This window comes from Formica exsecta, unplaced genomic scaffold, assembly GCF_003651465.1.
Source record: "Formica exsecta isolate Colony F162 unplaced genomic scaffold, ASM365146v1 scaffold880, whole genome shotgun sequence".
NCBI classification, from domain to species: Eukaryota; Metazoa; Arthropoda; class Insecta; order Hymenoptera; family Formicidae; genus Formica; species Formica exsecta.
This window is the reverse complement of record NW_021853650.1, coordinates 47,802-72,043: the sequence shown is the minus strand read 5'-3', so window position 1 is coordinate 72,043 and position 24,242 is coordinate 47,802. Positions and strand designations below refer to the sequence as shown.

At 35.0% G+C, this 24,242-nt stretch overlaps 3 protein-coding genes across 4 annotated transcripts in view; 1 reads left to right on the top strand and 2 right to left on the bottom strand.

Moving 5' to 3' along the window:
* Positions 1-2,387: 2,387 nt before the first annotated feature.
* Positions 2,388-4,459, bottom strand: LOC115244921. The gene is made up of 5 exons (XM_029822935.1): positions 4,279-4,459; positions 3,953-4,124; positions 3,638-3,740; positions 3,146-3,336; positions 2,388-2,838 (listed from the first exon to the last, which is right to left on the bottom strand). Exons 1-5 carry the CDS (start codon positions 4,332-4,334, stop codon positions 2,452-2,454), a joined length of 909 nt encoding a protein of 302 aa, XP_029678795.1. The 5' UTR covers positions 4,335-4,459; the 3' UTR covers positions 2,388-2,451.
* Positions 4,460-4,561: 102 nt separating this feature from the next.
* LOC115244920 (protein DENND6A) lies at positions 4,562-8,055 on the top strand. 2 transcript variants are annotated; one of them, XM_029822934.1, is made up of 9 exons: positions 4,562-5,309; positions 5,390-5,699; positions 5,792-6,064; positions 6,138-6,323; positions 6,409-6,656; positions 6,745-6,935; positions 6,997-7,262; positions 7,342-7,554; positions 7,626-8,055. In XM_029822934.1, the coding sequence occupies exons 2-9, from the start codon at positions 5,550-5,552 to the stop codon at positions 7,824-7,826; spliced, it is 1,728 nt and encodes a 575-aa protein (XP_029678794.1). In that variant the 5' UTR covers positions 4,562-5,309; positions 5,390-5,549; the 3' UTR covers positions 7,827-8,055. The 2 variants fall into 2 exon arrangements, with proteins under 2 accessions (XP_029678794.1, XP_029678793.1); XM_029822933.1 differs by having other exon boundaries at positions 6,994-7,262.
* Positions 8,056-8,886: 831 nt separating this feature from the next.
* The window catches only part of LOC115244913 (synapse-associated protein of 47 kDa-like), a 28,739-nt gene continuing 13,383 nt past the window's right edge, over positions 8,887-24,242 (bottom strand). The window contains exons 5-6 of the mRNA XM_029822928.1: positions 20,233-20,406; positions 8,887-13,572 (exon numbers count right to left, since the gene is read on the bottom strand). Of these exons, the coding sequence (XP_029678788.1) occupies positions 13,385-13,572; positions 20,233-20,406 (362 nt within the window). The 3' untranslated portion in view covers positions 8,887-13,384. The remainder of the gene's footprint in view (positions 13,573-20,232; positions 20,407-24,242) is intronic.

Below are 24,242 nucleotides of genomic sequence, written 5' to 3'. Positions count from 1 at the left end.
ATATTATAGATTTCCAGGCGATCTATGCGCTCAATGCGTGAAACGGAACGCACCCTTTGTTTAGCCCGTATCAGACTACGCATTGAAGATTGAGATTGAAGATTGAAGATTGGAATTTAACCAATCAGGAAGAAGCAGATAAATATTGAGATTGGAGATTGCAACTCAATACTCAATCTATTTTTCTCAATCTTTAATCTCAATCTCAGCCAATGGCATGCCAATTTTTAATCATGTGATAGATTCATGACAGTTGGTAATAATCAATAAATAGAAGGCAGAAATAATGATTTAGAATATATTTTGCTATATACTTGCAGTATTTCATGATATTTATTGATATTGCTGTACGAAACATATTGACCATCATATTATATATATATTAATTAAAATTTGATAATTTCAATATAGATCGTAGGTATAGTGTGATTGGACAATCTTCTATCGGTATCAGACTATGCATTCAATCTCAATCTTAATCTTTAAATACATAGTTTGATACGGGCTTTATAATGTGATTACATGTGATTGGACAATCTTCAATCTTCAATCTTTAATCTCAATCTTCAATGCGTAGTCTGATACGGGCTTTACGCTATTCTGCTGCATGGGTTCGCACCTTTACGCTCCATGGGGATGTAGGGACTTGGAATCCTCGTTGCGAAAACTGCAGAACTCTTGTGATTGGCTTTGCTCTCGTTTCGCGTTATGCTATTCTACTGCATGAGTTCGCACCCTGTGAGAGCTGAGAGAGAACCTTAGAATATACAGGGTGTCCCAAAGCACCCTTGACAACGCTCGTGAGCAGGTAGAGCACAGTAAACTCGGGAATACGGCATCAGTAAAGTATCTTATACAAATAAAAAGAGGCACTATTACCCGGCTACATTTAAAATATTTAAAAAATGTTTTAAAAATGTATTAAGAAATAAAATATATACATATATAGATAAAAATATACATTGTGATTAATTAAAGAACGATTAAACATATAAAAATCTTATCTTATATATATCATTTAATTTCCAGCTGTCGTAACGTCCCGCTACAACGTCTGCACGCATCATGTACATCGCTAATTCTCACCGTCGCGCATGCGCAAAAGCACGCATGCGCGTACAGCCGGTCCCTAATCGGAACACTGTCTAGATATACTATGTCTATGATGTCGCTTCTCTGATTATATTCTTTGTTTCCCGATAGAAAAACATGTCGGAAGGAAGTAAGAAAGAAAATCATAGTTGCCTCTCTCTTGTGAGTTACTTTGCTCAAAAGTGCGCATGCGCGGCCATGTGTGTGTACACCAAAGTATGTATACTACAGACACGATGCTTGTACGTGTAGTTACTCACAAGAGAGAGGCAACTACGATTTCTTTCTCACTTCCTTCGACACTTTTCAGCCTGCTATTCCCCTTCCATTTATATATGTTCTAAGGCTCTACCTGCTCACGAGCGTTGTCAAGGGTACTTTGGAACACCCTGTATATAAATGGAAGGGAATAGCAGAATAGCAGGCTGAAATGTATCTGGAGGAAGTGAGAAAGAAAATCGTATTTGCCTCTTTCTTGTGAGTAACTATTCGAAAGTGCGCATGCGCGCCATTTGCGAACGCACACAAGCATCGTGTCTGTAGATATCTCCACAAATCAATCATATACAGGGTGGCTGATAATAATCGCCCCACCGGTAATAAAGTATAGGTAAAGCGGATTAAACCGAGTAGGAAAGTCCTCTACCGTTTTGCGACCTTCACAATAATTAATGAGAAATTAATTTAAAAAGATCGGCCAATTCGCGCGAGTATTACAATTCGTGTGGTGAGAAAAGATGGGCGGCATTGATATGTGGTTGCTAAAACGTGAGAATCCATCGTTATGTATTGCTCGTACGTAACTGTTAACTGTTATCATTTGTAGAGCACTCCTCCCAAAACTTTGTCGCGCGCTTACTTTTGGGTTGTCTCTTCTCGCTGCGTGCTTATACTCGTGCGAATTGGTCGATCTTTTTTAATTAATTTCTCAATAATTATTACAAAATGGTAAACGACTTTCCTGCTCGGTTTAATCCGCTCTACCCGCACATTACGGGTGGGGCGATTATTATCAGACACCCTGTATATGTCCTTTTTTTAATGAATAAATCATGGAAAAAATCAGAGAATAAATAGATAAATAAATGATGAAATGCATGAGTCAAGAAATGAATAAAAATAAATAACTAAAATGAATAAACGAGTCAGAATGAATAAATAATGAACTAATCGATGCTAATTATAATCGATCAATCGAATTATAAATATAAATAAATATATATTTATTTATTTAAATGTATAATATATTTATGTATTTATATAAATAAAGAAATGAAGGAAGGAATGAATCAGTGTTGAGGAAATCAATAAGTACTTTTAATATAATACGGTGAAATTATTTTACACTTTGTTACAATTTTATTCGTGTTTAAATAAAATTAGTTTTGAATATTTTTGTCGAATATGATCGTTTCTTTTGGCTTTATTTGGAGCCTTCATTGACAGATAAATTTTATTTAAACGTACCATTAAAATGTTAGCAGCAGTTTCAGAAATGTAATTTCTTTTCTTCAAATCGGAGACCAGATCCTTTAGCAAAGATATACGTTGCTTGCATCTACTGAATTTTTTCTGCAATGTTTCAATTTTCTGTCGTTGCTGTGTAACAGTACGTCGCATTACATTGATGGCTTTTGTAGCTTGTCTTGGTGTTGCCAGATGAGATAACTGGATATCACCAACATAACGTGGATCTAGTATCATTGGTGGAGCAGAATCACAAATGGCTGGTGTAAGGGCAGACACCTGATAGATTATGCAAAACTTATATTATTATACATGTTTACTATATTCAATACAAAATAGGGGTTTATTATTTTTAGGTCATAAAATATAAAATAAATTAATAGATATTGGAAGGATTAAATATAATTACAATATAATTATTTTATATTTTTATCGAACAATGTGAAATTTATCATATTTATTGTAAAACATGTACTTTTTATTGTAAAGAAAGATACAAAACGCCATCTTAGAACTGTAATAGTTATGTGTGAAAAATTTATTTTATATAAGGTACAAATACTTACTTCAATGAAGTAATACTTACTGGTAATTTTTGAATGGGGATTGTTGAATCAATACCATCATTAGAAACCAATTCACTAAAATCGGAATCTAAACGTTCCTTCTTGCTGCTGCAATGAGCATCTTCTTCCCGTATCAAGGAAGTTAGGCAATCATCCAGAGGAATTTCACAATTGCCTATTCCAGTACAATGAGCAGGATCGCTATCTATATCTGTCACAGAAATAGTATATAAGGGATTATTAAAAGCCACAGTACAAAGATTGACGAAATGTTGTGTGTATCAACAAATAAAAGTTGTACGAATTTTTTGTTACCGAAAATATAACTTCTGGTTGTATTTAGATATCAAGCTGGATATATAAAAGATTAATATTTTGGCATCTTTCAAGTTTACACTTTGATCGAATATCTTATTTGATTATTGAAAAGTTAATGTCTTGGTATATGTTTTGATTCGCTGCTGGTGTGTACAAAACGTTTAAATAGATATACGAACAAAAATGATACTCACTTTCTGTTACTGTTGTGGACTGTGAATAATTCACGGCAATAATATTGTCATTCTTCAAATCACTATTCATGATTCCGGTGGAACAGATATTGTCATCATCAGTCTGAAGACCATTGCATGTGAAAAAATTTTAGTCATAACCGTAAAGCCGTAAGCAAATCAATCAATCAATCACAGTTCAAATATTGTTATTACGTTTTAGAATACTTGATTGTGATTGATCGATTTGTTTACGGCCTTACGATTATGACTAAAATTTTTTAACGTGCAATAGCCTTTACTGGCATTTCCAACAATAGAGAAGTGTGCCCTCACCGAATATATGCAAGGCACAGCTTCTGCCTGCACAACGACACACCTTGAACGCTTTTTCAGATCCTCGGGTTTGAAGTGATCTGTACATAATCTGTGTGAGTCATACAAATTTTTCTCGCTCTTCTTACAGAAATTCAACCACTGCTTCCTGATATGCTTATTTGATGGAAATCTGTTGACAAATAAAATGCATTTATGTAATTAAAATGTAAAAAAAAAAATATAGTTTTAATAGTAACTAATTTAAATAGTTCAATAATTAAATTCATTGCTGAGATTACTGACATCACGCAAACTGACAATAAATTACATACATTTTTACTCACCGTAAATAGGAAACAGATTTGTCCTTTCTACCGCATAAAATACAATATAAGCCCATCTTGTTTGAATTTAGCACTGTATATTCGCGAATGGGCACGTTTTACAATGAAGTTTAGAATCTGGAATGAATATATTTCAACATGTAACTAACATAACCTTATTTTTCAGTGGGCCAAACCAAACGTAAACCGCGCATGCGCACTTTTGAGCAGTTACTCACAAGAGAGAGGCAACTATGATCTTCTTTCTCACTTCCTCCGGACATGTTTTTCTTTCGAGAACAATAGGCATTCCTCTTCCATTTATATATGTTCTAAGGAGAGAACGGTGAACCGAAAAGGATGCTGCCATGTCTCGGGATGCGCTTATGGTTCCTCGATGCTTTCCGCTTCGGTGAGAGTCATGTATAAAGGAACGGGAAACATATACGAACGTGTGAAGTGTTGAGGATATAATTTGGACGATGATGTTAATTTATTCGCGAGAGACGGATGAAGGTGACTGCTCTGAAGCGGATTAATCTGAATATCTGTCATCGAGCAATCGTAAAGCGGATTCTTTGGACGGAGGTTATAAGGCGCCTAATTATAATAAATATCATCGATATCCAAAACACTATGAGGAATTTCTACGAGGGTGCGAAGGGGAGCACCACGTGTCTACACAAATGTCAACTGTACACAGCTGTTCCGCCTCGACGATTCTCGCTCGCACGCCCTCATCTATTGGCGTATCGTTTGACGGATTGTTATTTAAACGTGGAGAGCATATGGAGGAGATTTTAACAATTGCACGACGTTATGCGTGGCTACTCCTCTCCTTTGACTAGGCGTTGCACGCAAACGGGTGGTCTCGATCCTCGGAAGGACACACAGGGGTTATTCCATATTTTCAAGTATCATCGAACAGGGTACAAAGATTTCGAGACTAACAGTAGCCCGAGTAGGATAATCAAAGTTAGCAATCAACTTCCTAGAACAGATTTATAGTTAATGTATATATATATATATTGTTTATATATATATATATAGCGGTAAGTTAATTTGGATTACAAGAATTTTGTTCAGATTTTATATTTATGATACTGAGATGTGTGAAATCTATATTTTTCAGAATCTTTATGCGCATTTTGTCATAACGTGACATAAAAATTAGTCAATTGCTATAGTGCAGGTGTCATGTGGAAGGTCATATTGTACAATGACGAATAACACATACGCCAATATACAATCTAGCAACTAGATCGATAGTGAGATAAGTAGAAAAAGAAACAATGTCAGTTCCTTCTTGCTCGACGAGTAAAGAGCCGGATAGTGTAAACGCTAAGGAGAAAGTGATGTATGAAAAATGGGAGCGTTTTAATAATTGGGTGCATTGTATATGCATTGTTACTTTTGATCTTGAATTGGGCCAAGCTATAGAGGTACGATAATATTATTTCACTTTGCTTTAACTAAAACGGAATACACTTTTGTGTATTAATCTTTAATTTTGTTAATATTTTTTTCTACGCAGGCAATTTATCCGAGTCATATTAAATTATCGGAGCAAGAGAGATCCAATGTCTGTTATTTAGCCTTCCCTGACTCCAACTCTGGATGCATGGGAGACACTCAATATCATGTTAGAATAAGACAAAGTAGCAAAATGATGCAGAAAACCAGTGCACTTGAAGAATATGACAGAAAATCACCTTCTTTTCTACAAACTGATAGAGATTATTACTGGGGATACGTATATTTTCGGCAAGTGAAGGATAAGTCTTTGCCAAGAGGATATTTCCAAAAGGTTCGTATTGCTATAAAAGTGATTACTGTCATTCGTTTAAATTCTGTGACCAATCGCAAAATCGCGTTTTCAGAGTGTTGTTATAATTACGAAACTGCCGTTCGTCAATCTGTTTGGTGAATTGTGCGCTTTAATCGCGCCGGAATTTTTCGAGGCCGGAACGGCACTCATGGACGCTGTGGTACGCGAGATCGATCAGTGGCCCCCTCCAGTTCCAGGGCAGATAGTTCATTTACCTCTCATCGGTGTGTTATTCCAGGTAAAACATATGTTATAAATTATAAAACCGCTTTAATATTTACGTATAGACACTGCATATATTATACAGCATCTAACTGTTACAGACATACATCCCAAACCAAAATTGTAAAGCCACTGTTCCCTCAATAGCTGCCATGGAACATGCACCAAATGTACACGCAACACGAAGACTGATGTTGACGTCAGCCTACGAAGGCGACATGTTTCGGAGTCTAGCCAGTGTTGTTAGTTATGTACACTTATTGTGGGAATTGGTGCTTCTCAGCGAGCCGATCGTTGTAATGGCTAGCTCGCCGACCACGTGTTCCGAACTAGTTCAAGCGCTTATAGCGTAAGTACAATGAAACATTCGAGATTTTTATCATATACTTATGACGAATAACCGAGAAAGAAAGGAAAAAAAAAAAACCATTTTCTAGCATGATTGCGCCATTAAAGTACTGCGCCGATCATCGCCCGTACTTCACTATCCACGATTCGGAATTTAAGGAATATACCACGGATTCTCCGACGCCGCCTGCTGTAATCCTAGGCGTGACCAATCCATTCTTTGCCAAGACTCTGCAACATTGGCCGCATATCATTCGGATAAGCAACGGCAACAACAGCGGTAAGTTCTATAATGTTTATCTACTAGTGGCGTGTGTGTTTAAGATTTGATGTTTCAGAAGATCTAAAATTCAAAATCAAGAGGTCCGAAAATCTGAAGGTGCTGGACTCCAAACCTGGCGTTTATACTCAGTACAAGTCCTTTCTGCAGAAGGACAAGACCATTTTGAAGAAATTGTTCAGGGGCATTCAGACGAAACGGCCGGGCGAGGTGCAGACCGCGCTCTTGAAACGTCATTTGATAGAGCTAACCGAGAGTTTTATGATTCCGCTCGAGAGATACATCGCGACTCTCATGCCACTGCAAAAGAACATATCACCTTTTAAGGTAAATCAACTTTTATTTTAATAATTATAGGATCTCTTTCTCTCGGCTCATGTAAAGTGTAATAATGCGACTACTTTAGGCAACTCCTACACCACAAATGTTCAATCCAGATGACTTCCTAGCTAGCTTAAGTAGCTCTGGTCCGCAATTGACTACAGGTATAAAGGGGGATTGGGTAGGATTGTACAAACGGTTCTTTCGATCGCCCAACTTCTCTGGATGGTTCCATACTAGATATACAGAGTTGAGTCAGCAATTGCAAGCTAAGCAATTGGAAAAATTGTCGCAAGCAGTACGTATTAAAATATCGATCTTTTTTTTCTGTATTCTTTCTAATATTCTCGATACATTTCGCGTGGATAGGACCTGAAAACGTGGGTGCAGGGAAAGCAAGAAGTGGAGGTAGTCGATATGATTCTTAGGATTCGCCAAAAATTGGAGAGAAGCTGCATCGATGACGTACCAATCGATAACTCGGTGAGGGAGAAATTACGAGAAAGAATAAACGACATTACGCACGTATTGCCAGAAGATTTAAAGGTTATTTTAAAACGCGAATCTTGACAGTACGATTACATTATTAGTATTAAAACTCGCTAACGTTACATTTAGTTCCGCATAAGCCGGGCTTGTATTTAAGTCAACTCAGAAACTTAACACATGTAAGATAATTTAAATGTTCCACTCCATTTTCCTATTTATTATGACGTAAATGATGGAACGAAAAAGATGTCAGTTATATTTAAGCGTTATAGTTTGAGAATTTATACAATGAATTTTATATAAAAGATATCATATACAAAATTTTTCGCAATTAAAAATATATATATATATATATATATATATATACGTATATTTTGATCTGAAATTTCAAATACTCGCCACAGACAGATTGATGAAGTAAATCCACTGTATACGTAAAAGAGATTAACTGCTCAAACATTCTAGATGCTTTAGTATATCACTCAAGTTTTTCGATTTCGCTTTTATACTTGGAATATAGCGTTTCATAAATTTATGTAATACGTATTTCGCGTTTCCTATTTCGCTTGGCCGACTGCAGTACTATTTGTGATTTTCTTTGTAATGCCAACTCAATCAGTATAGCTTCCTTCCTCTATTCGATCAAGTTATATCGATTAATAATTTATTAATCGTATTATATTTTAATTTGTAATTTTTTTAATAATCAAATACTGGCAAATACTCTATTATAAGGTTAATAACAATAATAGGAATCTCATGAGTATATGAATTTCGAATCAAGTAGAATGTATGAGGATCGGGATGTTAATTGATGTACATACATTTTCTGAAAGATCTGTAAATATTATGGTACAAATGATGTGTAATAAAAATTTATTTTAATACAATATTGGATTATTATATTTATATGCAATTATGTGTAAGACGTTTGCTATAGAGTATTATAAAACGAAATATTAATGTATTCCTGTAACTTTATTTAGAATATTATAATTGAATGTGTGTGTCTATTTTTTATATTGAGCATAATTTTATATATTTTATGTGCACATTTACTGTGTAATTATGTGCTTTGAAAAAAGGAATGAAAAGGGAAATGATATGCATATATCTATAAGGGAGAAAAGGCATTACTTTATAAGAGGTAATATTTCATTTTATTTCATTTCGTACGACTTTTATTGTTACATTTTCCCATTACATTAATAATTTCCTCAATAATTTCATCTTAATGCTTGTGTCATTATATATATATATATGTATATATATATATATATTCTCATTATAATATATCCATAATATATTATCATACTTTCAATGGAGTCAACAACATATATATATATATTTATCCATATGTATACGTGTATACATATATATGTATATATTAAATATCGCATGTATGTTCATTTTCTTTTTGTTCACGAGTGTGAATGCACACACACACAATACCGTAGGATAGCTTTATTACACAATTAATTCACAGAGTTCGCTTTGTTATTCTGCCGAAGTACACCACGATATTTCTAGCCATTTCGCGTTTACCTTTTGTCGCTTTCGCAGAAAATAAAACGACGTTCTTGCGCATGGAAATTTAGAGTGCTGTTCTTTTTTTTTATTCTTAGGCGAGAGAGAGAGAGAGAGAGAGAGAAGGGAAAGTACTCTTCTTTCGTGATATTTTTATATTTATACACAGTTCGAAAGGTTCGGGATTCGAATGAAGAATGCGGAGGAACTACTCTCGACTCGAGCCGCGCATAAATAACGAAGAGCGGAGAAATTTTTTTGCGATTATCGCCTTTTTTTTGCATTACTTCGACAGACTTAGGCCTGGGTGTGAATTGCGCCTCCGACTAAAGGGTATATCTTACAAGTCTTATCTGCCCGACTATCGAGACTAACGCAAATGGAAACTTTACATCTTTATAACGAGCTTGCTCGGGGAAAGATGAACACGTTCGATGTGAAACGGTGTTTTTAAGAGCGCGAGCGGACAGTTTCATTTTTTTTGCAGAATTTATGGTGGGAAAATCGTGTGCTTAAAAAAAAAATTTATAAAAATATTCTTATCTTTTTTAGCATACATTTAGCGATAAAATATTAATTTTAGATAAAAATAGTAATTTAATCCATATTCAATCAGTTATCTTTGTAATAAAATCTTCACCCGCTTCTACTCAACGCTAAATGTACGATAAAGATACAGGATTGTTTTTATTCAACAGAATATTTAAAATTATTTTACGGACACAATTGATGAGAGCAATGAAATTATATAAAAATAGTTAAAAATTATAATTAATATTATAATTAAATTATAATAAATTATATTATATTATAATTAAAATTATAATATTAATTAATTAACCTTTAAATTGGCGCGTGTGGGATATTCAAGTAATGACGTTTTCAAATTTTCATTAATAAAATAAATTTTTACGATTAATGTTATCTCGTGTACTTTTCAAAATAATCGTTTTATTTAATATAATTTACTTAATAGAGAAACAGTGATATAAAGAGATCATAGCAAGAGAATATCCCATTTATCATAATAACAATTTCATAAATTAGATAAACAATAAATTTTTGATAAAATAGCGAAATTTTACTTTCTCTGCTATTCCTACTTAATAAATAAATAAATAAAATAAAAAAAACGAATAAAGATCTAACGTTAAAATGTGGATGAGTTTTTTTAACTATTACATATGAAATAATAGTAATAATAAGCGGCATTTGTTTTTATTTATTTGTTTATATGCTACAAATGGTTTCATTTAAGATACAGTGATATTCCACGCGATAAAATGTGTACTAAAATTAAACTCACTAGAAAGTCTAATATATATTCTCTTCCGAGTCCCACCATAAATTTAGCCTTTTACTCTGATCGTTCGCTTTGATCTGACGTTTGTTATCCTTTCCGCGCGTCCTTCATCTTATCACATTCACGTGTCATTGACATTACGACAACAATCGTGAGCTTCGAGTATCTTACAGTACTTTGCCATGGCTGCATTTGCACACGTAATAAATTTCTCTCTTGCTGTCCGAGATCTGTTTGTCTGCACGGAGAAGATATCCAGGATAAAGCTTAGTATCGCATCTATCTCTAAAATTTGCGCTATATATATTATTATATAATATCTAAATTAATATCTAATTTAGATATTATAGAGATAAATCTATACTATAGAATATAGATGGATCTATAATATCTAATTAATTAATTAGACGAAATTATATTTAGTAAAACCGTAGCCTTTTTATGAAACGCGATATTTTACTGTCGCAAAAAGTCTCTCTCCGTCTACGAATCAGCTGTTTCTTCTTCCTATCTCTTCTATGGCAGAGGACGATTGGACGGTATGTCGCGCAGCGAATAATCGCATCGAAATGTCAGTCGACTCTGGGATACATAATTGATATGAAAAATTTCATTTCCGTCGCTTTTAATTTACGATTATGAATAATATATTGCAATATATATATATATAATTATATGCGAACGCAATAAGATTTATTCTTACGATATTTCGTCCGTACAGACAACGCGAATACGTCTCGTTCTTACATTTAACTTTGACACAATATAAACAACGTAACATTCCTACAATTGACAAATTAAAGACATTCTTCTCTCAACATCATCATCATCGTCACATACATATTTCATCAGAAACATACACGCAAAACGCTTATATCGCTAAATCTAGTGCCTTTCTCGTTTTTTTTAGCCACAAGTCAGATAAAAAATGTCATTCGTCGAGCCGAAGCGGTTCTCGCATTATCTTTGGCATGCTCCTACGTGGAATGACGTTACACTTCGCGATCGAAATAATTGTTGACAATCAATAATGACAAATGTTCAGCGCTGGGATTGGAAAGAAAGAACGACGATCATCGGTGGCGCATTTATGTTTACGCATTTTTATTTTTTATTTTGCAAAAGCGGATTTTTTATTTTCTTCTTCTTCTGAAGAAAACAAGAAGAGAAAAAAACTTCTTCTAAAGAAGAGAAAAAAACTTCTTCCTTTTTTAAAGAAGAGAAGAAAACCTTTTCTTCTTCTTCTGAAGAAGAAAAAGTCTTTTTTTCTGTTATATTAAAAGAAGATTATGACAAATAGCTTCCAGAATTATTTTGTAGCAAAAAGTGCGCCGCCGATCGCAGTAATCGTCGAACCGCACTCGAAACCTGTGTCCTTCGGCACACGGCAGTGTACAATTTATTTTGAATTATTAATTTATTTTGAAGAGAATCGTCGATCCTGCGGCCACGATGAAGAGCGCGCGGTCGACCCATGCGTGTTTCCGGGTACGTATTCAAATTAATTAATTTATATATATATAAAATCACATAATTTTGAAAACGATGTTTTATTGTTATATTCAACGTTATATTCTCGGACAAGACCGTCCAATAATTGACACAAGTCTGTATGTGATGTTGGTTAATTCACGTACCCTTCAGCGCGAATCATCGTTTTGTAACTCGAGGCCAGAAGCAAGAATGTTTTCACAATCATAAGAAAATATAATCGCATGAATATACGATTAATCTTTGTTTTCTTTTTTTTTCTCTTACCTCGAGCTACGAAACGGCGGTCATCGTGTTTATCGTGTTCATTGTGCTCGTGGATCGCAAAGAAATCGTTTTGGAAAAACAGGAAAAAAAAACAAGAGAAACAATAAAGAGACAACATTTCTATCTCTCTCTCTCTCTCACTCCCACTTTTGCTCTTTATAATACAATTTCCACTTTTTTGCACCGCCACTTTTGGCGATTTCCAGTCCATATCCTTACGCCTTTGGTTCTTTCGTCTTGTTCTGCTCCTCGTTTCCCGAGGACACAAGCCGATCCTCAAAGAATCATGCGTCGTCTTTTAAATTCGCATTTCCTTCTCTCAGGAGATGGATCGGCGATGGATCGAAATGAGAAGAGGAATCCTTTTCGAAGCGGTTCTTTGTAACTCGACGAAAGGAGGTCTTCCAGTCTTTCAAAGTTGACGCGGGACGACTGGAAATAAAGGAAGCTAACGAAATGCAGCTTTATATCTTCTCGATGTAAAGGAAAAACCAGCGAAAAAAGAAAATCTCGTGTCAATACAACGGCGATCAAACATTTATTATCCTCTTGAATAGCACGCAAACTCCGCGTAACAAATGAAAAAAAAAAAAAAAAAAAAAAAAAAAAAGAAAAAATCTGGAATCTATAACGAAAAGAATTTTGTAGCGGAATGTCACATCAATTTTTTTTCTCTCTCACACGTTGAATCGCTGACCGAAATGGATTTCCTTTTCTCAGAAAACCGCATTATGATATTTCATCTCGCAAAATTAATGCACATCGTACATCCTTAATCCATCGCCGTATCGATCTCTCATAGAAGAGATAAAGTTGATCGATGATTCGCTTCATCTCGAGCATCGCTTCGTCTTTCGCTTTTTCTCCTTGTGTGTCGAGGTGGGAGAGATCGACGAAAGAGTAATAAATGTAATAAACACGTACAAAAACAAATCCGCGAGCTTCTCTCGATCAGAGAGAATGTTTCTAACGCGAGCTCGCCGATCTCGCTGGTGATATTAATGTGAAGAGATCCCATTTATCCGGTCACGAGGAGGATCTCTTCCTCGGCTCACTTGAGATCCTCGTCGTCCTCGTTGGCAAGCAGCTCGTCGATGTGCTTCTCCCAATCATTATCGTTCATCGTGACATCTTTCGTGGCCATGCTGCTGCCGCTGTTCTTCTCGTGGCTGCCGCCTCCGCCCGTTACAACCTCGTAATCCTTTAGCTCAGCCTCCAATTCACGTTCCCAATCTTCTTCTGCGGAGAGGCAGAAGCAGCGTTGTAGCTATTTTGCAGAGAGGGCCGGCACTCTGGTCTTGTTTTGTCTGTCTGTTTTGCGTGTCGGTGCGTTTGTGTTTCCGCGCCCTGAATATCTGAGCTTCTCGTGCGCGGAAATGACAGCGCGTGTAAAGTATGTAAGTGTGTGAAAGTGTATGCGTGTTTTAGAGTCGGGATTGTGAGAGGGGAATGAGGGAGGGGGGAGAGGAGAGGACAAAAAAAATCAAAATCACAGGAATGGAGAAATCGAAAAGGCGGAGAGAGAAAGAGCAAGAGAACACACGAAACGGAAGCGAAAGGGAAGGGCATCCACGATGTCCTCTCTTTTTGCTTCAAGAGCTTGAATTCGGTTCGTTAAACGCGTTGATGATACGATTAGTAGTCTTAGAGAGAGAAACAATGATAGAGGAGTGAGAAACGTATTACGTGATTATATTAAGGACGACGCAATATCGTGCGCTTCTTTCAAATCCCTAGTTGCGAACGACGATGACGATGATGACTACACCGTAAAAAAATTTTCTAAAAATTTAGACATATTTTTGTCTGAATTTTTAGATCTGGCTGTCCGAAAGAAGTTTCAAACAATCTGCCTTAATCATCAGAGTCGTTTTTTTAAAAGTTCAGAAGAGTTTATCTGAAAATTAAAGTGTGTCTGAAAATTCAAACAGTGAATCTAAAAATTCAGACAGTGTGTCTGAAAATTCAGATACTGTCTGAAAATTCATACAGTGTGTCTGCAAAAAAGCTGCAGACCCTTTATCTGAAGTTTTAGTCAATTTTTTACCTGTCGTCGACTATATTAGCTCTTACAGGAAAATAACAGCGAATTACCAGAAGAAATAGCTAATTGATTACATTAACGCTTAACTCGTGTACTCGTTACAAAAATGACCGACTCGCGCAATTACAAAAGTAATTAATCAGGATATCGCGACTTAAACGTCTCGGAATGCAATTATCGGAGCAACTCGCTGCCGTCAGTATATAACCCTAAACAAGCTAAACCAGAGGTGCCCGAAGCTGCGGTGCTATATAGATGAATAAAAAACTATATAACGATAAAATCGATATTGTATATATGTATACTGACATAGTGGATGAAATTTCATGTAATTATTTTAAAAGGATTCCTATGAAAAAAAAGAATATAAAAAAATGGATTAAATTTGTGTGACGTATAGCTGGGGTCTCGATAAAATGTCACATGTGAAATTTTAGTATAATACACAGGGTGTGTCCATTTAAAGCTTGTGAAAAAATTCCCTGTTCTTCCAAGTATATTCAAACATTTTATTCAAAATTCCAGATAAAGAGAATATTTTAAAAATTTGTTGATCAACTTTTCAAAATAAGTTTTTTAAAAATGTTTTTTATTGTTTTTCACTTATACAAAAGGAAAACACAGAGTACGTGCAAAATAAGATACCTCTCCACTCGGAAATGCATGAAAGAATATAAGTAAACGTTTAAAAATATATTTAGAAGCATAGTAAAAAACATTTCGGTGTGCAAAATTTTGCATAGTAAAATCTTTTTTATAAAGCTTCTAAACTCACTTCTCAAAGTTCACTGATACTCTTTGATAAAATGCCGAGTGTGTGGAGTCCACTTGTTAGGCACGTGCAGATTACAAATTTTTTATATTAAGTAAATGTTGGCGGCAGAAGCCAATAACAAAACTGTAATTTTTTAATTTTTTTTCACTTTTCATGTGAAATCATAAACCCCGCACTCCATTATTATGTATACTTTAATTATGGAAAAGGATTTGTTGATATCTATAATCAACAAAAATATTTTGCATTTTAACTAATATTCGTATTCTGTCGGTATCCAGCATCCTCTTAAAGTGCTAAATTTGCAAATGTACTAAAAAAACTGAGTAGCTTTTGCGAGATAAACATATTTTTCATCTGCATAACACGTTTTAATTTTTTATCACATAAAATTACAATAAAGAGAGAAAATTACATATTCTATATTCTGTTAAGATTGAATTATATAAACAGAGATAGATATATATTTATAATATATTTTGAACACATAATTCACTTGACTTACAATATAAAGGCAAAATTATGAGAGATAATTTTCTAAAAAATTTCACGAAAATACCCTGATTTTTCCAGGTATAAAAAAATTCCTGAGAATAGTAAATTTTTTATATTTTTTCCGCGGAGTAGACACCTTGTATACAGTTTTTTTTACTACAGAGCGTGCCAGATTGAACAGTTTCGGACACCATTTTTCAGTCAAATCAAATTCATCGTTTAAGCGCGGAATTAATCTAACATTATCGTACGTAGGAATAAAACTACTAGTAGTAGTACTAAGCATTAATAAATACGCGGCCTCTATTTAATAACGCTAAGCCTTAAATAGTACTATCTTACGGTGCGTTTCTCTAATCGCTCTTTGTCTCCGTATTACACACACTGTAAAAAATTTTCAAAAAATTCAGACATATTTTTGTCTTAAAAAGAAAAAAAAAAAGTTTGTCTTTCGCTTGAGATGTCGCCTTTTTTACGGAATGACATGAAATACTGAAAATGCTTCGCAAAATGCTTGCGTTTGCTCTCCCCGACCTTTCATCGATTCGTTCTTATTTGCGCCTCATGTCGAGCCGACAGACAGAAAGAGAGAGAGAAAGAGAGAGAGAGAGAGAGAGAGCGATATTTCGATAACCCCGCTGCGGATAACCGAAGTCCGTGCACCGGGAAAAAGTGTGCAACCGGGAACCGAAAGCCATAATTCAGTTGTCGCCAGTTTTATCGGAATCTGCTCGAACCGAAGGCGGATAATCCGATATTTTCGCGAACGGGAATCTATTACGCGGCGTTCTCGATAAAATTATTTTAATCAATGCGAAAAAAATACAACACACAACTGCTGCGTAAAAAAGGTGCAAGAAATCCCTCCATTATCATATCATAATTAGTTTTTTCTATTAACTGAATAGTGAATCAAGCTTGTAAACAGGATATCTCGTAATTAATGCAACCGGGAAAGTAATTATTCTACATGAAAAAAAGTCGGAAACATTTCGAGATTGACTCGAGATATTTGAAAAATTGATAGCCTACTTGAGCTTTTTTTCAGTTTAAATAATCTTGTATCATATATATCGTCAAATTTATCTCGAGAGTGGGCATTAATAATTTAGATAAATATAATTAGACAAATACATATTAGTTAAATATAAAAGTGCAACATTTTATTTACTACAAAATAATTTAAATTAAAAAAAAATTAAAGAGATATTATATATATATCAAATATCTCTGGATATTCATTAAATATTTAAATTTTATCTCTTTAATAAAATATATATTTTTATGCATAATTAATAGTCACTGTCGTGAGATAAATTCGATAATGTGTAATACAAGATTGTTAAAGATTATTCGAGCTTAAAAAAGCACATATGTCATCAATTTTCCAACTTTAAAAGTCGATTTTCTCGGAAATAAATATCGCGCGAAAAGACTTTATTCTACATTTTCGATTCATCTTTCACGTAAAATTATTATTTTTCCGATTGTATTATCAGATATATTTTGTATACTTATTTTATTCTCATATTATATAAATGCTCTATCTCTTGCATATATATAAAGTAAATAAATGTTATCGCCAAATCAAACGATTTCCATGAGCAATCCGTTTAATCATCGCGATATATTGAATATCGACTTTTCCTTTGATACGGTACTCTTTACAGAAAACTGATATTCGTGTTTCACGTCTAACACATCCCCCGCGTGCATTTCGTAAAATCCTTGCGTGCAAATCGTTTCCGCTCGCCTCGCCCACGTAAAAAAAAAAAGTTCGCCAAAGCGTAATTAATTCATTATCCCTTTTTCGCCTTTCCCGGTGGACGGTGTGCCGTGTAAATGAATCACACCACGGTCGGCCGCCTCGTATTTTTACGGAGGAAAATCGCTATAACAGTTACACCCAGCGGTGCCAAACATGATCACCGAATTATAGCTCGTTTCCCGGTGAAACACGTATTGTCATTCAACGAATTTATGCGGCGGCGCGATAAAAATCCGATCGACCTCCGCCGTGATAATAATCCTTCCGCTCGCGAAACTTGGCGCGTATCACGTACAATCTATTGGAATTTTTTTATTCCCTTGCAAAGAGGGATTTTCCCTTGCGAAACGTCTAATTTATTCGCACGAGATAACACGATTTGATGTACCGGGAGATGAGAAATTATACGGGAGAAAATGTTCAGTATTAATAGCGCGCCGCGGCATTTCTATTTTATATATATATATATATATCTCGCGTTTTATCAATGACTGCCTTATTATTCTTCCCACTCATTTATCTTCAAAGATGCGTCTAGTTGTTTCTGCGTTAATTACACGTTTACAAAGACACGGAGAGAGAATCGAGAAACGGATTAGATTATTTGGAATTGATATAGAGAGAAAGAGTGAGAGAGATAGAATGAGAGATAGAGAGACAGACAGATAGACAGACAACAGCAAAACAGGCAGAGTATCCTTTTGTAATCCAGTCCGGTTGTTTATTTTCTTTCTGATACCTCATTCTCTCGCACAAGCTCTCTTCTTTCTATTCTTATTGCATCTATTTTATTTGTTGCACTCGCGCGCGTAACGTTTCGACGTGACGACTTTTTTCTTCTTCGCGTCTTTCATTTTCGCAATTCGATGAGCTCAACGACGCATCTCTAACGAGCAACTGCCGGGTGAAATTTCACACAAATACATTCTTTTTACTCTCAACATCAATATCCAAAAATAATAAAAAAAAAAAATAAATAAAAACACGTACTATTCGGTATTTGGAATTAAATCTCGAGCATTTAAAATATTTTTTTCGAACACGTGTGCCCGGCCGAATATACATTTTTTTTTGACGACGACGAAAAAATACGCTCCTCATCGGAATATAAAAAAAAAAATGCCTACAAAGCCCGTTCATTTGAGGTCTGTCTACGTAAAAGTAAAAAAAAATGAGATCACTCTTAATAACGACGAAAAAGACGAAACAATTTGCGTGAAAATTTATTTCCATTATACCAGTTAAGTTTTTATTTTCTCTCAATGACAGATCCCCGGCCGTCTAATTACGACGACTACACGTTCTTCTTAAACTGGCTCCGAGATTGTTTCCTCTTTTTCACGCGACTGCTTTATCTCACATCCTGGGGGCGTTCCACTTTTTTTTAGCTCGCTAGCTTCCTCTCATCGATTCGAATCTGCATTCAGTCGAGGTGATCCTTGCGACTGGCACGGGATCGCGTCGATTGCTGGATCGATTGTATCGAAACAAACATTCGTCTCGTGGGAACGTTCGTGCCCGGGGGCGGCTTCGCGTGACGGAGAAACGGAAAATTAAAAAAAAAAGAGTAGAAAAGAGCGGGGGAAGAGGAGAAGACAGAAAAAGAGGCGAGAGGAGGTTCGGTATACCGCTAAAAACTAAAAAATGTCAGTTTTCGAGAGCGGAAAGCATGTACATCTCTGAGGGGGTGTGCTTTGGATAATGGCATTTGGGGGGCACTCTCCTCTTCTTTTAGGCTGTTGACAAAATAGAATGAAAAGCGGTCGTTTAGTTCAGAACGTCCATGTAATAGAGAAAGAGTGAGAGAGACAAAGAAAAAGAAAAAAAAAGAAAAAGAGACACGTTTAAAACGCAACAGACGTTCAAACACGACGACAACAACATGACATATGACACATGACATATGACGCGTCGAAAGGAAAGACACGTCGTTGTCGTACAAACTCACAGAGAATTCGGAAACAAGCAATCTCCTAAAGAAAGCGCAAACAGGAAGATCGAAGATCGGATACACAGAGAGGCTACGCAAAGAAACGACACTAGGCGTGGTCAAGGTGTAACACTAAGAGATTAAGGTCAGGCTTCTCACTTGGTGGCACACACTAATTTCATACTCACGAAGAGAGTACTCTTGGACCGTGTCGTGGCACAGATCGAGCTCTCGCATCGATCACCTTTTTTGGTGACCCGTTTCCGTTTTGTTGGCGAGATCAATGAATGGCACTCTCCCTCTCTCTCTTCCTCTTTCAACAAGGAATAGTTTTCAAGAATTGCCATTTCTCGGTCGATAAGAAATTCGCTATTAAATGACTGATGATATTACTTGAGAAACGGTCTTGTATTACTTACTTCAAGATACAATTTGCAGAGATCATGTACTTTGTATCGCCTCCAATTCTTTTTTCTTTTTATTACATTGAATGCGATCTAAATTTTTATTGATGAAAAATTCATCGAAAGTTCATGAAAATCTCATAGAGGAAGAGATCCTTTTTCGACACAATATTGCAATACAAGAGCCACTCCAATACCATTCGTTGATCGCCAACAAATGAAAAACGGTGCCGTTATTATGTAGTTAAGCAAATCTTCGTTGGTGGTCGTAACTAAGGAAGACTGGGAAAACGAGGGATCTAAGGTTTTCCAGAATTGTGTCGCTACAGACTCGATCTGCCGGTCGTATAATTTCCCATCAGGGGGGAAAATCTCGAGGCAAAGTCTGCCGGAACAATCATCGTTAAAAAGATGGGTAGATCTCATCTGACGCGAGCACGAGAGATCGAGAGTTGACGACGACCAACGATTAAACGAACTGACCTTTCGGCGGTTGCATCCCCAGCTTTCTCATCCCCTCTCGGACCTCCTCGAGGTCTGTGTCCGAGACCCTCATGGTATCGGACACGAACTCGTGACCTGGCGAATCGGCCAGCGTGCTGTTATTGTCCGTCGTCGTGGCACCCGGGGTAGTTGTCTGGCCAGTGGTCATTTGAACTGTTCGCAAGACAACACTGACGGCTAAACTAAACGGGTAGGGTGTGTGTGAGTGTGTGTATGTGTGTGTTTATGTATATAAGGATGCGTGTATGTATTTATGTACAACATTGGCGTGTGTGTATCTAAAGTTAGCGCTAAGTCTACCGATTTCGCAAACGCAAACGATCGATTAATCGATATAAAAAGTCGCGCTCGTTCGTCAAGACCGATCGCATCAGTTCCGGCATGAGAATACTATACGAAGACGCGAACAGGACTTTAATTGATTTAAAATCTCTTTTTTCAAATTATAATTAAAACTGCCAATAGAAAATTGTAATCAGGATGTCTATTCAAATTTTGTAAAAAAATTCCCTGAAAATTCCCTAAGTTTCCAAGTTTTTCTTGTTCAAAATTCCAGATAAAGAAAATTTTTGTAGAGATTTTTTAAATGCAACTTTCTAAAAATAAAAAAAATAAGTTTTTTGATTGTGTACATTTTCTAATGCTTTTCATACAAAGGAAAAATAAAAAGCCACTTAGGTTTTAAATGCTAGATTTTAAAATATAATATACTAAAAAAAATTAAATATCTTTAAAATAAACATTTTTCACCTGCATAACATTTTTATTTTTTTATCACTAAAGTTACTATAAAAATATTTACTGTATATTCTATATTCTGTTAAGACATTTTTAAAAAATTCTCTGAATTCTAATAAAATTCCCTGAGTGTTTTGCAGATATAAAAAATCCCTGAGAATCCCAACTTCTCCATATTTTTCCAAGGAGTAGACATTCCGTGCAGACATGATTAAATAGCTGACGATGAGACGAAACAAAAATGTTACGAATATTGATACTGGCTTATATGTCAAAGGCCATCGTCTTCTGCGAAAATCTGAATATTGCGAAAAGATTCCGGGGGATATCTCTATATCGCGAAACGTCGTGCATAAATCAACGAGAAATGCGAGAAAGATAGCGAGGGGGATATTCGGAATATATTCGTATTCTTGGGTATCATCGAGTTCCCCGGCATTCTCCTCCCGATAGAGATTCAATTTCTCGCGATATACTGGAACTGGAGCGAAATCGGATCTTTCCCCTCTAAACGGTGAGAGACGCCAGTTCAACGATCGGAGACAATAGATATAAGGAATGCAAGAGAGAGAGAGAGAGAAAGAGAGGATATTTTCCTATTAAACAGACAATTAATAATCTTGAATCTCTGATCTATCCTTGTGCTAGAAATGCGAAATTTGAGAGAGAGAGAGAGAGAGAGAGAGAGAGAGAGAGAGAGAGAGAGAGAGAGAGAGAGAATAGCAACAAACCTCTTAAGAAATTCTCATTCACGGAATAATCTCCGGGTTCAAGGATATTTGGAAACGTTCGCGCGTTCGCTCGTTTCCATTCGACGATTCCATTCCCAGTGATCGATTTCCCGACTCCTGACGAGAGTATTTCCCTTTATCTGTTAATTCATCCGCGCCGCATCGCAATCCTATTGTTTGCACGATCGAGTTATAACCACAAGGCGAATGACTCCCATACTCTCTCTCTCTCTTTCTCTCTCTCTCTCTCTCTCTCTTTCTCTGATATCGTAATTCCGATTGCGAACGTGACTCCACATCTCGTGCAAAGGCCCAAACGCGGGAAATGTATTATTGGTACATTCGCTCTCGTACTTTCAATCCGTTAACTAAACCTCGCCGAAGAATTTAATTCCAATCGAATTCATGTCCCACCATCCTTTATAGTTCATAAATCTATTTGTTACGAATATCGAATATCTGGTTAAAAATCAATTTGTAATATATATTTCACGAAAGAAAGATTGAATTTGTAAAAAATGAACCTAATAACAATCCAAAACATTCGTCGGTAAGAATTAAAAATTTTGTAATTTTATGAATAAAATTATTATTTTGATTATTGTAAAATATATGTATCAGATTTTTATTCATAAAAAAATTTTTAGGTAGTTAACATAATAGTATATGTGATATAATATTCTCATATATAAATATACGAGTTTTCATATATGCAAGAAATTATTACATCACGGTATCATAATATTTCGCCTATCAATTTTATACCATAATGATATCTTTGATATCATATCAAAGATATCATTATAATATAAATATTGATATATATATAGGGTGTATCTGAAATGATGCACTAAACTTTAGGAGCGTATTCTAGAGGTCAAAATAAGACTTTTTTTTCTTATGAACATGGGTCCACAAATGACCCCCCCCTGTGAAATTGACCAAACACTCGCAACGCAAATTTATTTATCTCTCAAGAGAGGGTAATAGGTGTATAGTTCAACCTTCTTCTGCCATTTTTTTTCTGAAATACAGCCAATTTTTTATTTTTTCCCCAAACTTTAAGGGCCTCTAGCTCGGAGGAGGGTTCATTTGCGGACCCATGTTCATAGGAAAAAAGTCTTATTTTGACCTCTAGAATATGCTCCTAAAGTTTAATGCATCATTTCAGATACACCTTGTATATATATATATATACATATATACGGTGTTAAAAAATGAGATCGACAAATTTTGAAAGGAAATAGAGGTTTTCAAAATAAACATTTTTTGTTAACGATATTTCTCTCTGCGGCGTTTCGTTTTGGTCTTATATGATATTCAAACTTTCAATAAAGCAGAGGTCTTCAGTGTGTTTTGACAAGTTGCATGTAATTTGTTTATCATTACTGTTGAGATTTATTTCTCAATCTTCTATGTTCATAATTAATTCTTTCTTTTGTTCTTTAATACGAGTGTGTTTGCTCTTGCTAAGGTAACTGCGGTTGTTGTGTGTGTTTTTGGTTGTCTTGAACATAAGGTTTATTATGTGGTTTGTTCGCGTCTTCGGTCGTATGAATATCTCGCGATAACTAATTGATATCTCTTTAAATACTTATATTTGAGTCTCTTTGTAATAGTGGTGTTAAGTAATAAAATATCGTTTCTCACACACTGCGAGTCGTCGTTATTATACGTTATAATCACAATAATTATGAAGCGATACATTCGGATAAAATTAACTGACATGCATCTTATTTATAGAACAGCTATTTGTAAAGGACAAACAGCACAGACAATCAATGTTTCGACGATGTTATTTTTATATTGAAGGTAATGAAGAAATTTTTAAGTATGATATTTACTGTCAAAAAAGTGAATCACTTTCGTGTACTTGTTTCGTTTTTTGTTCAAGATAAAAATATAATTTGTTTTTTTTACTTATATGTTTGTTTATTGAAGTCACAAAACTCCTATTTTATACCCTGTAGTATTAAAACAAAATGTAGAAAAAAATATTATTAACAAAAAATGTTTCTTTTGAAATCCTGAATAATGAGACAAATCAATTAGTATAAAAAAAAATAATTGTTTTTTAAAAATGTATGTAATTTACAATGTATTCTTTAAACAATTATTTGTTTTTTTATACCAATTGATTTGTCTCATTATTCTGTACATAAAAGTATTACGGTAAGATTATCGAAAACTAAATATTTTACGAGATATTTTATGTTTTACATCAAAATATGTCAGATTAAGATATAAAATAACTCAAATAGTATTTAATAAAAAAATACTTTATTAGTGTGTTTTGAAAAGCTCTCGAGATAAGATACAAAAATGTGCAATAAAAAGTAGGCAGTTCCATTAAAAAAATTGAAGGTGACCTTGCTTTTTTATGGAAAAAAAATGTTTGGTCAATTTTTATTATTGCAATTTGTTGCCAGAGTTAGAAACTGATAAAATTCTGTTTATAACTTTTTTATGTCAGATTATTGTAAGTGCCTTAAAAATCGTGGCGACCGTTACGAGGACCAC